This window comes from Maniola jurtina, chromosome 27 (assembly GCF_905333055.1).
Source record: "Maniola jurtina chromosome 27, ilManJurt1.1, whole genome shotgun sequence".
In the NCBI taxonomy this organism is placed as follows: domain Eukaryota; kingdom Metazoa; phylum Arthropoda; class Insecta; order Lepidoptera; family Nymphalidae; genus Maniola; species Maniola jurtina.
The window spans coordinates 6,848,962-6,865,469 of NC_060055.1; the positions used below are offsets into that span (position 1 = coordinate 6,848,962).

General features: G+C 40.7%; 1 protein-coding gene across 3 annotated transcripts in view; it reads left to right on the forward strand.

Moving 5' to 3' along the window:
• The window catches only part of LOC123879000 (neogenin), a 152,991-nt gene that overhangs the window by 114,907 nt on the left and 21,576 nt on the right, over nt 1-16,508 (forward strand). For all 3 annotated transcript variants that reach the window (XM_045926453.1, XM_045926455.1, XM_045926454.1), the window contains exons 2-13: nt 571-754; nt 1,296-1,426; nt 1,600-1,796; nt 2,533-2,687; nt 3,350-3,450; nt 4,189-4,276; nt 4,539-4,680; nt 5,159-5,325; nt 6,544-6,659; nt 10,444-10,831; nt 11,263-11,386; nt 15,769-15,942. In XM_045926453.1, the coding sequence (XP_045782409.1) occupies nt 571-754; nt 1,296-1,426; nt 1,600-1,796; nt 2,533-2,687; nt 3,350-3,450; nt 4,189-4,276; nt 4,539-4,680; nt 5,159-5,325; nt 6,544-6,659; nt 10,444-10,831; nt 11,263-11,386; nt 15,769-15,942 (1,967 nt within the window). The remainder of the gene's footprint in view (nt 1-570; nt 755-1,295; nt 1,427-1,599; nt 1,797-2,532; nt 2,688-3,349; nt 3,451-4,188; nt 4,277-4,538; nt 4,681-5,158; nt 5,326-6,543; nt 6,660-10,443; nt 10,832-11,262; nt 11,387-15,768; nt 15,943-16,508) is intronic.

Genomic DNA, 16,508 nt, shown 5'->3' on the forward strand with positions numbered 1-16,508 from the left:
CGATATTTTGGTTTGGAGAGGTTTGAAGGGTTTTTAAGTTTAATTATAAAGGATGGTTTACGTACTCCGTCGTTAAGGACTTAAGGAGTGCTTAGGGACAGGCCTCCGAGGCGCTCCAACAAAGGGACCTTTGAATCGAGTTTGTTTTTCCTTATTTTCAAAAGACCTCCCCTTTGGGTACATTATGAAATGTGTCGTGAGAGAAATCTGATCAAAAAATTCGGTATTAATTAGGGGAAGCTGTTTTGAAAGGGTTTGCATAATTAATGTTTGAAAGAATTAAGGTCATCGTTAATTATTGTAAGATTTTCTTGAAGCGCAACTTTTATTAAGGTTAGATACCTACTATTCTTTTATCGATGAAACTGTTCTAAATTCAAAGGTGAAGCTATTCTAACTCCACAGATGAAGTTTCTAGAATATGTCTGCAAGATTTCATGGACTTTGGTTGCTTAATATTCAAATAAAATTGGAACTACGATTGTATGAAACGAGTGACGGAGAGAGCCCTGTTAACCTCCGCTCTTTACCTAGCTGATCAGAGTAAGCAATTATCTCCTTCTCTTCCAGGTGGGGAGGATGCCATCGACACGATGTTCTCCCTGACGTCGGAGCCCGCGGACCTGGCGGTGGCGGAGGGCGAGCCCGCCATGCTGCTGTGCGGAGCGCCCTCCCCCGCGCGCCTCTCCTGGCGGTACAGCGCCAGCGCGCCGCCCACCAGGGACCACGCCTTGCCTACAGCTGACTCCTACAGGTAAGTCTATTATTACCCATAGTTTATCATAAATCATCATTTCAGCCTCTGGGCATAGGCCTTTCCTAATAAGCGCCATCACATCTGGTCCCGGAAGGCCTTCCTCATCCAACCACTTTCTGCCAACCTAATTGAATATCGCCGGTCCATCTTACTGGAGGACGTCCCATACGCTTACTCATACAGTCTCCCCTATAGAATTTTCTGTCTCCAACGTCAATTATGGGTGCCCACTGCCACTTTAACTTACTGATGGCTTGAGACCAAGGATGGCCTAGGTCGCTGCAATAGCTTAAAACTTTGGGTTATGTCAGTGGCCTAGGTTCTCCTACGAATATCTTCATTTCATAGTTTAGTGTCTCATAATAGTCATCCATTTCTGCAGGACGGTTGGACCTATGGTTGTACAACTGATTTTCTTGTCCAACCACTTTCAGGTCCTCAAATTATTCGATCAATTGAGCTGAACATCTCCCCTCCAGGTAAATCTTTTGTAGCTACTCAAATTCTCAGAACTAATTTCCCTCATGTGTAATTCCAGAAGGCAGCTGTCAAACGGGTCACTAGTCATAGAGAACATGTCAGCTGCTTTGGCGGGGCAGTACCAGTGCGTGGCCACCGTGGACGGAGTGGGCACCGTGGTGTCCAGAGTCGCCAACCTCTTTCTAGCAGGTGAAAGTTCTGTAAATTCTGTCAATTTGTACGTTATTATTAGGTGGTCTTCGCTATCTGTTTCTCTACTAAAACTTGAAAATATAAAGTGACGATCACAATTTTCGTGCTAAGAAGGTATGGGCTTTCTTGCCTGTGAGTCCTTCTAAAAACGTCTTTCTCTGTGTTTCCAGAAGTACCAGAACTAGGAGAAGCTCCTCGCGTAATAATGGGAGTGCTGGGATCCCCAGCGCTCCTGTCCTGTCCTATTCGTCTACCAGCGCGCTTGGCTGTCAGAATCGTGCCGTCTCCCTCATCACCCTTGCAGCCAGAGAGACGGGTATATGGCGCCGCGAGGATACATGCGCCGCCACCCGTGTTAAAACTTAATGTAAGTGCCTTACTATTTCTATTCTTCTCCTTCTTCGCCCTTGTAACTGGAGAAACTGGTATACAGTGCCTCCGACGTTGAAACTTAATGTCAGCGCCTGACTACTTCTATCCTGCTCTGCCACCTAGTTGTCAGGGTTGTGTCGTCTCCCTTATTGCCTGATTTGTGTTGAAACTCAATGTAAAACTCAGAGTCACTCAGCGGGTGATGAAGAGAGCTATGCTTAGCGTCTCCCCACGTGATCAGATCAGCAAATTAAGAATCTACAGTATCTGGCAGAAAATATTACACATCGAACTTTAGAAAAAGATAACGGTTTCATAGAGCATTGTCTCTGTCGTTGATACCGTACCAACGTCACATAGGTATGAGTGATAGAGACGACGCTCTATGAAGCAGAAATCTCTTTCTAAAGTTCGATACGCAATATTTACTGCCGGCAATTTCACCCTCACGACCTGAGTGAACCTGGTGCCTCGTGTACTTCCACAGCCAGTTGTGCCAGACATTTTTTTCACGAACATGCTAACTGTGGAACCAACTCCCTTCTGCAGTGTTTCCACTAGATTCCGACATGGGGTTATTCAAGGGACGGACTAACAAATTCCCGAAAGGCTGGCAATGCGTCGACGGTTCCTCTGGTGCTGCAAATGTTCCTGGGCAGCGGTAATCATTTAGTATCAGGTGACCCGCCTGCTCGATTGCTCGCTAAAAAAAGTATTTTTTAATTGTTCAGGTGACGTGGCTAAAGAACGGGTCGCCGGTGAGGATGGAGGCGGCAAGGGTGTCGCTGACACCCGGCGGGGCGCTGGAGATCGACCCGTTAAGGACGCACGACGCGGCCTCATACCGATGCAGTGTGGCGCTGGCGCATTCACACAAGAAACCCTCGTGAGTGCAGTGCCCCTACATCATCATGACATGACCATGGCCGTAGCCTCCAACTTCACTAGATCAAAGACAAATTATTGCCAAATTAATTCCCAAATTGTCGCTGCCAGGAGTCAAACCTGGGACCCCCCATATGACCCATAGCGCTCACCACTGCTACAGGGAGGTCATCAAACTTTAGAAAAAGTTTTTTTAAATCGACTAGCTTAAAGTGATGATGTAGACTAAGATGGAGTGCGCTTGCCTAGAAGATGCCTATTCACTCTTGACTTAAAGGTACCCATATCAAAAGTGGCGAGGAAATCCGATACCGGAAGGGCGTTCCATGTCTTAGCGCTCGGATTAGAAACGTAGAGGCAAATCGTTACCATGCATCTGTGGGATTTTGACTACCTACGTGTTCAAACCTTAACGATGCCTCGCGGTAGGATAGTAGAAACGTGAAAGAGGAATCTATTTATCTATTATTATACTATAAGAATGTTATTGTAAATTGAACAATTGAAAAGAGCAACCACCGAGTTTCTTGCTGGTTCTTCTCGGTAGTGACGGCGTTCCGAAGCAGTGGTAGATTATTTTGACGATTCAAAAGCACTTGTAAAAAGTTAATTTGAATAAAAATCTATTCTATTCTATTCTATTGTATATGTACTTTGTTGCAGCCTGGGTCCAGAGACAGAGCTGCGCGTGAACAGCGAGCTGGCCAACTTGGAGGCAGCGCCCAGGTTCATCACCACTCCGCAACCCGTCACTGTGATGGAAGGTCAGTCCAGCGTTCCTATGCACTCTGAATCATTTAAAACACATATATCTGGCGTACTTGTTCAGATTTATATGCATACCCGTAGGTATAACAGGTAATATGTGGCACAGCTTTAAAAAATAAACATTTTTTCTTTCTATATGGTGATTTAGGATAAATTTCTGAATCGTTTTCTTCGGAAAGTCGCAAAAACTAAGAACAGTTTAATGTGTCAATTTCGAAAAGTTTCATCTGTGAATTTAGTACATTTCTGTCTGTGAATTTACTAAAGTTCTATTTGTGAATTTCGAACAGTTTCGTAGGTGAATTTAGTACAGTTCATCCGTGAATTTAGTAAAGTACTAGCTGATACCCGCGACTTCGTTTGCGTGGATGTAGGTTTTTTAAAATTCCCGTGGGAACTCTTTGATTTTCCGGGATAAAAAGTAGCCTATGTGCTAATCCAAGGTATAATCTATTGCCATTCTAAATTTCAGCCCAATCCGTCCAGTAGTTTTTGCGTGAAGGAGTAACAAACATACACACACACATACACACACACACATACAAACTTTCTCCTTTATAATATTAGTGTGATCATCTGTGAATTTAGTAAAGTATCATCTGTGAATTTAGCAAAGTATCATTTGTGAATTTAATAAAGTTTCATCTGTGAATTTAGAACAGTTTCATCGTCGAATTTAGACCACTTTCACGACTAGTTGAAGCGATATGAAGTGAAGAATGTAACGTTTTCAGGCGCATCGGTGACCTTCGACTGCGCCGCGGTCGGCAACCCTAAACCGGAGATGGTGTGGCTCAACAACGGAGTCGCCATCGACCTCAAGTGAGTTTCTAATCTTACCACAATTTTTTATTTTTTTATAAAAAAGAATATAAGCCATGCTAGTAATACTCCCCTTTCCCCTCCAATTAAGCGTAAAGCTTGTGCCAGGAGTGGGTACGACAATAGTGCAACGGGTGGGGTTTGAACCGCCGACCTTTCGGAATTCAGTCCGCTCCTCAACCGTTGAGCTATCGAGGCTATATTTTTATTTTGAAAAGTTAATGCCATTTGGTTGTTAGCTAGTATTTGTCTATTTGTGCAGTGACCTGGACTCTCGCTTCTACCTGGTGGGTTCGGGATCGCTTCGCGTCCAAACCGCGAGGGCGCTGGACGCCGGGACTTATACCTGTCGAGCGACCAACAGGCTGGACTCCGCTGATCACTCCACGCAGTTACATGTCATGGTTAGTGGTCATTCACATTTTTGTTATCGATAAATTGATACTAAATCGAAGCAAAGTCTATTTTATACGGCATATATTGACTATGAAACATGCAGTAGATAATTATCGTACACGTTCATTTTCTCGTTATTACGGCTTTTTAACCGACTTCGAAAAAAGGAGGAGGTTCTCAATTCGTCGGAATCTTTTTTTTTAATTGGTTATTATTATTGGTTTTATTTTACGTATTATTACCCTTAGCGGAGTGAGCCTTCTGTACCTGGCCTGGAAGGTGTTCTGTGCTAATACATTAATTGCAATGTAAAAATAGTATAGTAATATTAAATGTACTGGTAAAACCGTGCCACCAAGCGACTGCCATATCCCTTCCAGGTTAGCCCGCTTCCATCTTAGATTGCATCATCACTTACCACCAGGTGAGTTTGCAGTTAAGATCTAACTTCAAGTATCTGAATTTAAAAAAATTGTTGTTTTCCAGACGTCCCCGCGCGTGACGCTGCGCGAGGGCAGCGTGGTGCGCGCGCGCACGCGCGGCGACGTGACGCTGCGCTGCGAGGCGCGCGGGCGCCCGCCGCCCGCCGTCACGTGGCTCAAGGACGGCGAGCCCCTCACGCCCAACGACCACGACATCGCCCTCGTTGACGGGTGAGCGCTGTGTTGCGCTCGCTGATCATAGATGGCGCTGTGCCGTATTAGATCGCGTTATTGATTGCCGCATTAGATGGCTGCGACTTCGTCCGCGTGGACTTAGGTTTTTAAAAATCCCATGGAGACCCTTTGATTTTCGGGGATAAATAAGTTGCCTATCTCAATTTTTCGGTATGCAAGCTACCTCTGTACCATATTTAGTATAAATCGGTTTAACGAATTAGTCTTTAAAAATCCCGCGAGAACTCTTTAATTTTTCGGGATAAAAACCTATGTCCGTTCCCAGTATTAACACTGTTGCACAAAATTTTTTTTTTTTTTAATTTTTTTTTTTTTTTTTTATTCTTTTCTTTTTTTTATTCTTTTTTTTATATTCTTTTGTTTGTAAAAAATGGAAATATAGGAGTAAAATCATAAAATAAATTAATCTTTTTTTCTTTTTTGTCAGCCCTAGCACAGACTACGGTCTATTTGGGCTGCAAAATTCCAAACACCAGTCTGTTTTTTATCTAGTGCTTTGGTCTATAAAAAATGGTGAAAAATGTTTCTCTTTAAATTAAGTCTATTACTAAATAAATAAATAAAAAATAAAGTATATAAGCTAACTCTGTACCAAATTTCATCAAAATCGGTTAAACTAGCTAAAAGCCAGCAGGCAGACAGACAAACTCACTTTCGTATTTATAATATAAAATAAGTAGTATGGAAGTATGGATAGCAAGCAAACAAGCAGGCGCGTGATTTTAAGATTACCGCCGCCCATGAACATTTGCAGCACCAGAGGAACCGCCGATGCGTTGCGGGCTTTCAGGAATTTGTTGGTCCGCCCCTTGAATAACCCCATGTTGTAATCTAGTGGGAACACCGCCGATGGGAATATTCCACAGTTTGCATGTGCGTGGAAAAAAGGATCTGGCACAACGCGTGGTCGTTGTGCAGCAGGCGCCCAGGCGGTGAGGGTGAAATTGCGATTATAGTGGACTAGCTGATACCCGCGACTTCGTTCGCGTGGATGTAGGTTTTTTAAAATTCCCGTGGGAACTCTTTGATTTTCCGGGATAAAAATTAGCCTATGTGCTAATACAGGGTATAATCTATCTCCATTCTAAATTTCAGCCCAATCCATCCAGTAGTTTTTGCGTGAAGGAGTAACAAACATACACACACGCATACAAACTTTCTCCTTTATAATATTAGTGTGATGTGTGCCCGCAGGTCGTCGCTTCGAATCCGCGGCGTGCTGGCCGTGGACGCGGGCGTGTTCCAGTGCGCCGCCGCGTCGCTCGCCGGCAGCGCCGCCGCCGCGCTGCGGCTCATTGTCACTCCTCACGGTAACTATACTGACTGACTGACTAACCAGTCGATAATTAAACTTCACATTGATGATGGGCGATTATTGCAAAAAAAACAGTCGAATGAATCGAACAATCGTTCGTTTTCGAAACGTCTTCACAAAAACAATCGAATAAAAATCGACAAATAATAATTAATTGTTCAATATATCGCACACCCAGAACAACACTGCACTAAGTCTAAATAGCTCATTTTTCAGAATCGACGAAAAACCGTTATCTCATGTTATGTGACAGTTATTGCGAATGTTCTGCACATTGCATGTAAAGAATCCAATGCGTATCAGCATTATCAAGTTCAGTTGATTGTAAACGCATTAATAATGCAAAATAATGCATTTTTTGACTTAATTCACTGTTGTGGAATGACTGAACGAAATAAAACATAATTATTTTGAGTTACGTCCTTTTTACTGATTGATTCTGAAATAATGCACTATTATTCTACTGTTTATTTATTGAAATTCAATAAACAATAACGACCCATTTGTTTTGTTTTTAGGAATATACCAATTAATAATGAAATAAAAGACAACATTTTACTAAAATCAGTAGGTACTTATATTTTGAACATAAACTAGTACTCGTTTTGGACCCTTATAACATGTAAATCACTAAAAAAAAACAAAAAAAAATCTTCAATAATCTTCTGTTAATCAAAAAATAAGAAATATTAATGGCAAAGTTGGTTGGATACAAAACAATTATAAGTAACACAAACTGTTATAAATTAAAAACAAATAAACAACAGTTTCATAAAACAAAAACTGTTTAAAATTTTATGAACAAAACAAAATTTATGAAATCAGTCACACTATTTTTTATTTCAGAGTCTATTTTGCGGTGATTACTATGCTTCCCACGTGCATCAGATTCCATAAAATCACCATCTGTTTTCTTTGAAAGGGCCGTCTTAATATACCTGTCACAAATGCTCAATGTAGCCTTAAAAACTCTTTACATAACCTAATCCTGTGTTATCTTTTTCAAAATAGTAAGACGAATTCAAAGCCCTCAATTTTTGAGAAGTGATGTACCTATATTTCGGTTTGATTTCTTGTGTATGCCTTACTATGAATTCTCTTTGCCTCTCCAAATCACCCAACTGCCAAAACTGTTTGAAAATATCTCGTTTTACCATCTCGTCTATTTTAGTTTTGCAATTCAACCTGCATTTGTCGCCACAAGGTGGACGGATTTGACGCCCAGCGATCAGTTTTGCAGGATTTGTTAAAGAAACATACTCTTTTCCTGTATTCCGTAATGCCTTAGCAATCTTGGACTTCCAGCCAGCAGGGTTTCGTATTCTCTTTCTACTTATCTTGGGTTAGCTCACTGATGGAGCAGTGTCACTGGCAGAAAAAGTTGAGGGTGCGTTTGTCGGAGTAGTATTGGAATTCCCTTGAATATTTGCTGTAGATGGACCCGGTCTATTGGATTCATTATCAGATGAACTACTTGAGCTGCTGGAGCTTGACGATGATGAGCTTGAGTCTGACGAGGAGCTCGAGGAAGAAGAAGAGGGATCGTCTAGGGATTACAAGAGGCCGAGATCTTTCTTTAACAGGTACTACAAAAGTAGAATCCGTGTCCGAATCATCTATAAAATCTTCTTCGTCGCTATGATCAGATAAAATACAAACGGGTACCTCCCTATCTGATGCTTTATCGGCTGATGCTGCCTTCGCTGACATCTCATCGGTTGATGCGGCAACGGTTGTATTTTCGACATCCTTTTCCACGATGCTTTGTTGAACAAGTCCGGTTTCTTCTGTAGTTGCTTCCATTGCCATTTTAAGTAACAGGAGACCACGACCTCTCATCATCTGCCAAATAACAATAACAAATTTAATTAATTCAACAATAGTGCATTATCTCAAACAAAATTATTAATCTTTTTGTATATAAAGAACAACACAAATTGTAAATATATTTCTTTTAATTTACAATGTAAGTAACAATTATAAGTATAAAAAAATATTTATAATGATTATTTAACAAAATTAGGGCATAATTTATATCTACCATCAATAGTGCATTATTTAACTGATTTTCACCTTTTACGAACAATATGGAACCATTTTGAAATAATACAAAAAATCTAACATACCTTCGTCAACAATAGAGTACTATTTCGAAATAGTATCAAATACGTTGTATAAGCACAGTCACCAACACTGAATTAAAACTAAATGATTCGGAGTATTTTTTATGACACATTCAACAACACCGTATTATCACAAAATAATTCACTGTTGCGTAAAGGATCTGCGTGCTGTTCCCTAAGCGGATAAGTTGCAACTCGAAATAGTTTTGTGTTCGCGGTAAGGCTCTGGCTGCGCGTCTTCACCAATAGAGAGTTAGCGCGCACTCTGTTGGACATTTTTGTAAATATAAATACGCCTGTCTTCGTGGTATACGCGGCAAATTTTTGGCTATTCAATTATATTTACAAGTCAATTTTGCGATTTTTCGACATAATACAGTGTTGTTCTGGGTGTGCGATATGTTCGATTCATTCAATTATTTTCTAAACTCTATTCGTAACGAATTATTATTATAAGTTTATATTGTTTGTGTGTTTATTGTTTCTTGGTCCATATCAAATAGAGGGCTCTCTCCGTCACTCATTTCCACTCGTTTCATACAATCGTAGTTCCAATTTCATTTGAATATTAAGCAACCAAAGTCCATGAAATTTTGCAGACATATTCTAGAAACTAATATCTATGTCTGTGGTTTTCCAGATTTCTGTTAAAATATTCGGTTTCAAAGTTATGCGGTCTTTAAAATTTTCATACAAATATTTGAGCCCCTGTAATTTTAAAACTACATATTTTTAGAAAAATCTAAAACACCACAGACATAGATATTAGTTTCTAGAATATGTCTGCAAAATTTCATGGACTTTGGTTGCTTAGTATTCAAATGAAATTGGAACTACGATTGTATGAAACGAGTGACGGAGAGAGCCCTGTTAAAGTCCAGATTATCGTGTCGAGTGATAGAACTATCGAATTGACATTATTTTCATTACTTTATTTTATTATCATTTATTTTTTTATTATTTTTGTGTTTTATTTCATTATTTTGGTTACAAATAGCTAATTATTTTATTATACTACTAAAATATATTTTTCAGTGTATTATTCAGTGTTTTAGTAAAACAAAAACAAATCATTTATTTAATACATTTTATTTCAAAAAAATATTTGCTGTCTGTAAAGACGGTTTACTGACGATAGTTGAACGTGACAACAAAGGCCGATTGTGCTTCTTTGTCGCTCGTTCTGCGCTCTCGCTTGCACTTCAAGCCTTACATGGAACGCCTCAGAGCGAGGTAACGCCGCATGAGTCATGTTTTTTCGTGCGTGCAGCCGGCTCTATCGAATTATAAGACGTTGTCACGTCAAAAATTATACAATCATTAAAAATATATTAATAACATATTTAGCAGAAGGAACGACGACTGACGCAAAAATTGACTGAGGCAAAAACGTCTTCATTTAAACATTACAAGAGTGTTAGCGGGAGCCGCGCGGGAGTTGAACACAATCTCAGTTCTCACTAATAGAGGACTACGGAATTGGATAATACTAACTTTTAGATTGGACAGTTTCGATTAATTTGTGCAAAACCGAATTAGCACCATTGAAGCAAGAAAATCAATCAATCAATTTAATAATTGCTTTGGGTAGTTGATGTTCCGTTATTTTTTGTTTATTTATTTTATTTATTTTTCGTTTTTCCCAATCTCTTACAGATCTCCCAAACCGCCCGAAACCACCCAAAAACTCCACCCAAGACATTTTCAACTCCCTCGTCTCCGACCTAGACCAAACCTTAGACCCGACTCCGGAAGATCTAGATTTTTTAGGCGAGACCTCGTCGGCGTATACTTCAGAGCCTTTGTACGACGACTACAGCACCTTAGAGTCGTATAACAGTGATTACGATGACTTTCATGCCGCTCAAGACCTGGACGTGGACGACGTGAGGAAGGCGAACGCGACTGTGGTCTCTGCGCCGCAGGAGTTAAGGGCGGTTATCGTGAAGCATCGCTTCGTGACGTTGAGCTGGCAGGAGCCGGAGAACAAGATGGAGCCCATCACGGGATATGCGATTCTGTACAAAGTGAAGGGGAGTGAACGGTGAGTAATTATACTAACAGAATAGAATATATTTTTATTCAAGTAAACTTTTAAAAGTGCTTTTGAATTATCAAAGTAATTTACCACTGTAAATTTTATTATTGTAGTCAATTTTGCAAAATTTTGAGTACATATTGAAATAAGCGTGCGATATACGTCAAAGTAAATAAAGTTTGGTTATACCTACAGTGCTTTGTGGAGAAAATTTCATTTGCGCGATTCACGTTCTTTAGTGAGCGATTGAAGATACCTGTGGCGCCATCTAGTATAAATGTACCTATTTGGTACCGCCATATCATCGTTTTCCTGAAAACGTGTTGGACCGATTTTGATGCGGATTTATGCATTATGATCTTAGTACAGATACTTAGATCTGTTTTAAGAGTTCGTCGTGGATCTTGGAAATGTTGAGTTGAGTGCTGTTCCGGCAGGGAGCGCATCTCCCGCGGCGACGGCGCGCGCCACGAGATGAACGTAGCGTCCCTGCAGCCCAACACCACCTACCAGTTCCAGGCCGTGGCCGTCACCCACCACGCCGTGTCGCCGCCCACGCAGGTTTTTTATACAATTTTATAAGTATAGTCCAATTTTCCGGGATAAAAAGTTGCCTATGTTTTATCTATCTCCATTCCGAATTTCAGCCAAAACTATTCAGTAGTTTTAGCGTTAAATAGTAACAAACATACCTTTCGGCGTTATAATATAGATAACAGATTAGAAGGAACGTACATGCTAACGGACCTTCTTTCCAAAAATTGCACGGTTTCTTATTTGCAGCCACACTGCCATGGAACTAAGAAGTACTTGGCGAGTTATACTGTACTTCGTAATTCCATGCCTCATGTCATGCGTGAAGAGGTATAATGCTTACTACACCACAAGTGAGCGACGCACGCGCTACTCAACGCCCGACAGCGCCATCTAGCTCTGCCGCCGCCAACTGTGTCAGCTCTTTATTTATTTATTTTATTTTCAACACTTAAATATTCGCTAGTGTAACAAACGACTTAAAAAATCTTATTATCCCGACCCAAAAAGGGGTGTTATAAGATTAACGTGTGTATCTGTCTGTGGCATAGCAACTTATAAAGAAATGAAATGATTTCGATTGAGTGTTTTTATTTATTTGAAAAGTGGCTTAATCCAGAGTGTTCTTAGCTATAATCCAAAAAAATCTGTTCAGCCGTTTGAAGATTTTGCAGATCTAACAGAAAAGTTTGTATTTGAACATTTAGAATCTAAAATTTCATTAATTAGTTTAGACTAGCTGGTGCCCGCGACTTCGTCCGCGTGGATTTAGGTATTTAAAAATCCACTAGGAACTTTTGATTTTCCAGGACAAAAGTAGCCCGTTCCCGGGACGCAAGGTAAATTTTGTAAAAACGTTTAAGCTGATGATTCTTTAAAAATCCCATGGTATCGCCAGGCTGTAGGAATGCAACTCCTCACAGTATTGTCAGGGTTGAGGAGTTGGGTCCTCGACGTCAAGGTTAAAGTCTTTACTTGGCACAGATACCATCAATATCAATTTACAACCGACAGTTTCTAAATACCATTAGCTTTGGTGGTCAGGTCACCTACAGCATCAGGGTTGAGGAATTGGAATCCAAATTTATTATGGGAAAAAGTAGGAAAGTTATCTATCGGTTAAAAAAAACATTACGCAAATCGGTTCGTAAATGTCGGAGATATCGGCGGTGTTCAATGTTCATAGCTAGAACAACTCCTTCTTTTGTGAAAAATCGCTTAAAAAGTAGCCTTACTATGTTACTCTTTGGTTAATTCTCCACTTGTCTGTGAAAGTCTAGTCAAAATCAAATTATGATTCACCTTTAAAATAAGTGTAAATTAAAAATTTATAACACCTCCGACAAGTGAAGGTTAGTTACAGTAACTAGAAATGAGCTGATGACTTTCAAACGGCTGAACCGATTTTCTTGTATTATAGCTAAGAACACTCTCGATCAAGCCACCTTTCAAACAAAAAAAACTAAATTAAAATCGGTTTAGGAGCTACGATGCCACAGACAGATACACGCGTCAAACTTATAAAACCCCGTTTTTTGGGTCGGGGGATAATAAATACGGAAATCATCATACTTTTCATCATACTCCACATATACACACATGCACACATACATGCATACCACAAAATTCACATAAGCGCACACGCACGAAAAACTATAGGCTTAATATTTACTAACAATAACATTACATTACTTTACTAATACTTATTACTAGTGATACAGGATAATAACTCGGTTTCTAAAAACTTGTAACTCAATGTACGCGCAAAGGAGTGACAGGCAGTTGCATTGCATGATACCTCACAACAATACCGAGTGTCCGTAACTAGAATCACTACCTACCCTCCATTCAAATATATTATTAAGACCTTTTATTTTTATTTTATTATATGTTTAAATATTATAACGGTGTTGTATTGGTACGGTTTTGCATGTCCGACCATCAGCGCGCCATATTAACACATTTAAATTAAGTACTTAGGAATGGGAGAAGTCAACCCACTGTAATACAGTGTTTACTAGCACAGGGGTTGTCAAACCTATTCGTCTTACCAACTGTTCAACATTGTATACCTACTGTTTCTAAGGCACATCTACTAACAAATAGTAAATAGCAAAATATTATAAAATAATATTTAGAATAACTATTTGTGCATTGGAATAGTTGAAGAACTTAGAATGAATAAATGATATTTTTTTATTTATTTATTTATTTAGTAATAGACTTAATTTAAAGAAAAACATTTTTCACCATTTTGATATTGATTGATTGATTTTGTCATGATAATTGGCAATGACGCAATGACGCGTCGTGAGCTAAGTACTCACTTTATACGCATTAAGTACATACAGATTAGAAGGTACGTGCATGCTAACGGACCTTCTTTCCAAAAACTCGATTTACCGCCAACGGTGCTTTGGATTATGGAACTAAGAAGAACTCTGGTTAATATACCAGTCCACAAGAGAGCGACGCACGCGCAACTCAACGCCCGACAGCGCCATCTAGCTCAGCCGCCGGGAACTGTGCCAGAACTTAATTCTATATAATAATCGATTATCGACCGAAAACTGCACATGGCCCCCACAGTTGATCACGTCGTATGCCAGGCAGCGGCGGCCCGGTCGATGCTTCACTCACTATTCAGTTCGAAGCTTACCACTAAAACCAAACTAAGAGTCTACGGAGCCTACGTCCGTTCCCGCCTGACGTACGCGGCCCCAGCCTGGTATGCCCTCTGCCCCGCATACCAGAAGAAGAGACTCCAGGTCCAGCAGAACAGATGCCTGCGCCTGATCGTAGGAGCTCCGAGGTACGTCCGTAATGACGTAATTCACAGGGACACCCGGACACCGACCGTGGAGGAGTACGTCCACCATCTCGCAACCGCTATGTTCGCTCGCGCGGATACAAGTGCATGCCAACACCTCCACGGAATAGCCCCACTACAAACAAGACCACCGGGCGGGCGTCCACTGCCCCGTGAGCTTCTACGTCCCGTATCAATGGTGCCTCCCAACGTAGGCATCGGTGGCGACGAAGACGAAGACGCATCGGACACGACACCCCAACCACCGGACACGATAACCCACCCACCGGATATGGCACTACCAGGAGAGAGAGCCGATAGGGAGAATCCAGATGCCTCAAGGCCGACGTCGAATTCAGGCGCGACCTCAGCCCTTTAGAAAGGGCTGAAATTAACAATCCAGGTAGCTAAAAGGAACCTGTGAGGACACGCCCGGGCAAGGAGGCTCGGCCTCGAGGCCCGTACCCCGATAAACGGTAGTTTGTCGAGAAGACACCACACACTATATAATAATATGTAGTTTGTTGTGGGCACTTCTCAGACCTAGGCGCGTTTGGAACTCAAGTAGTTCTAGTTTTTATTTATTTATTATTATTATTAGGAAAACATACAGCTATATATATATTACTAGCTGATGCTCGCGGCTTCGTCCGCGTGGACTACACACACACAGACTTTACCTACACCCCTATCTTACCTCTTTAGGGATTCAATTTTCAAATACGAGTAAGTAGGTACCTAGCTATCTAAGTTTGAGCTGTGTGTTCATATATGACATCACACTAATATTATAAAGGAGAAAGTTTGTATGTGTGTGTGTGTGTGTGTGTGTGTGTGTGTGTGTGTGTGTGTGTGTGTGTATGTTTGTTACTCCTTCACGCAAAAACTACTGGACGGATTTGGTTGAAATTCGGAATGGAGATAGATAATATCTTGGATTAGCACATAGGCTACTTTTTATCCCGGAAAACCAAAGAGTTCCCACGGGATTTCGAAAAACCTAAATACACGCGGACGAAGTCGCGGGCGTCAGCTAGTAATATATATATATAGCTGTATGTTTTCCTAATAATAATAATAAATAAATAACAATAGCGCGTTTGGAACTCAAGTAGTTCTAGTTTTTATTTAAGTTTCGTTTTAGGGTTCCGTACCTCAAAAGGAAAAACGAAACTCTTATGGGATCACTTTATTGTCTGTCTGTCTGTCTGTCAAGAAACCTGTAGGGTACTTCCCGTTAACCTAGAATCATGAAAGGCAGGTAGGTAGGTCTTATAGCACAAGTACAGGAATAAATCTGAAAACCGTGAATTTGTGGTTACATCATCTTTAAAAAAATTAAAAGGTGTTTCAATTTTCAAAGTAAGATAACTATACCGAGTGGGGTATCATATGAAAGGGCTTTACCTGTATATTCTAAAACAGATTTTTATTTATTTTTATGTATAATGTGTTTTGATTTATCGTGCAAAATGTTGGAAAAATACCCGAGCACGGAACCCTCAGTGCGCGAGTCTGACTCGCACTTGACCGGTTTTTTTCCTTTTGAGGTATGGAACTCTAAAAAAGTTGTAAAACGAGGTGTTGACGTGTTCCGCAGATCGTGGAAGTGACGACCCCCGAGGAGGAACTAACGTACGGGCCCCCGCGGAACGTGGCGGTGGAGGCGGCGGGCCCCCACGCGCTGCGCGTGGCGTGGCAGGCCCCCGACCCGCTGCCCTCCCTGGCCTCCTCACCGCCGCCCCCGACGCGATTCGCTATATACTACACCGAGGTGAGCTCACTGACGGAGTCTTTTTTTTATTTTTTATTCAGACACACATGTTAGCCGTTGACTGTAATCTCACCTGGTGGTAAGTGATGATGCAGTCTAAGATGGAAGTGGGCTAACCTGGGAGGGGTATGGCAGTTTTTATTAAACCCATACCCCTTTGGTTTCTACACGTCATCATACCTACTGGAAGTGAAAATCGCTTGGTTGCAGTCTCGAGCAGTGCGAGTTGAATATGTTCTTAAAGTCAGCAACTAACTAACTACACAAAGATTTTAAATTAAATTCCTTTTAATTAAAGAAAAAAGAACGCTAAATAAAAAAAAAAGTAAGTATAGGTTTGTATGAAATGTTAATAATTAAGTCTTAAAATCAATTAGTCCTTTAAGGCTGATGATGTTTGTCCCCAAGAGACAGTAGTCTGCGCTAGGGCTGACACAAATCATCGGCCATAAATTGATTTTAAGACTTAAAAAAATCAATGGTTACTAACATTTCATGCGAACCTATATTTACTTACCTACTTCCTTTTTTTTATCTAGCGTAGGTACTTTTTCCTTAATTAAATT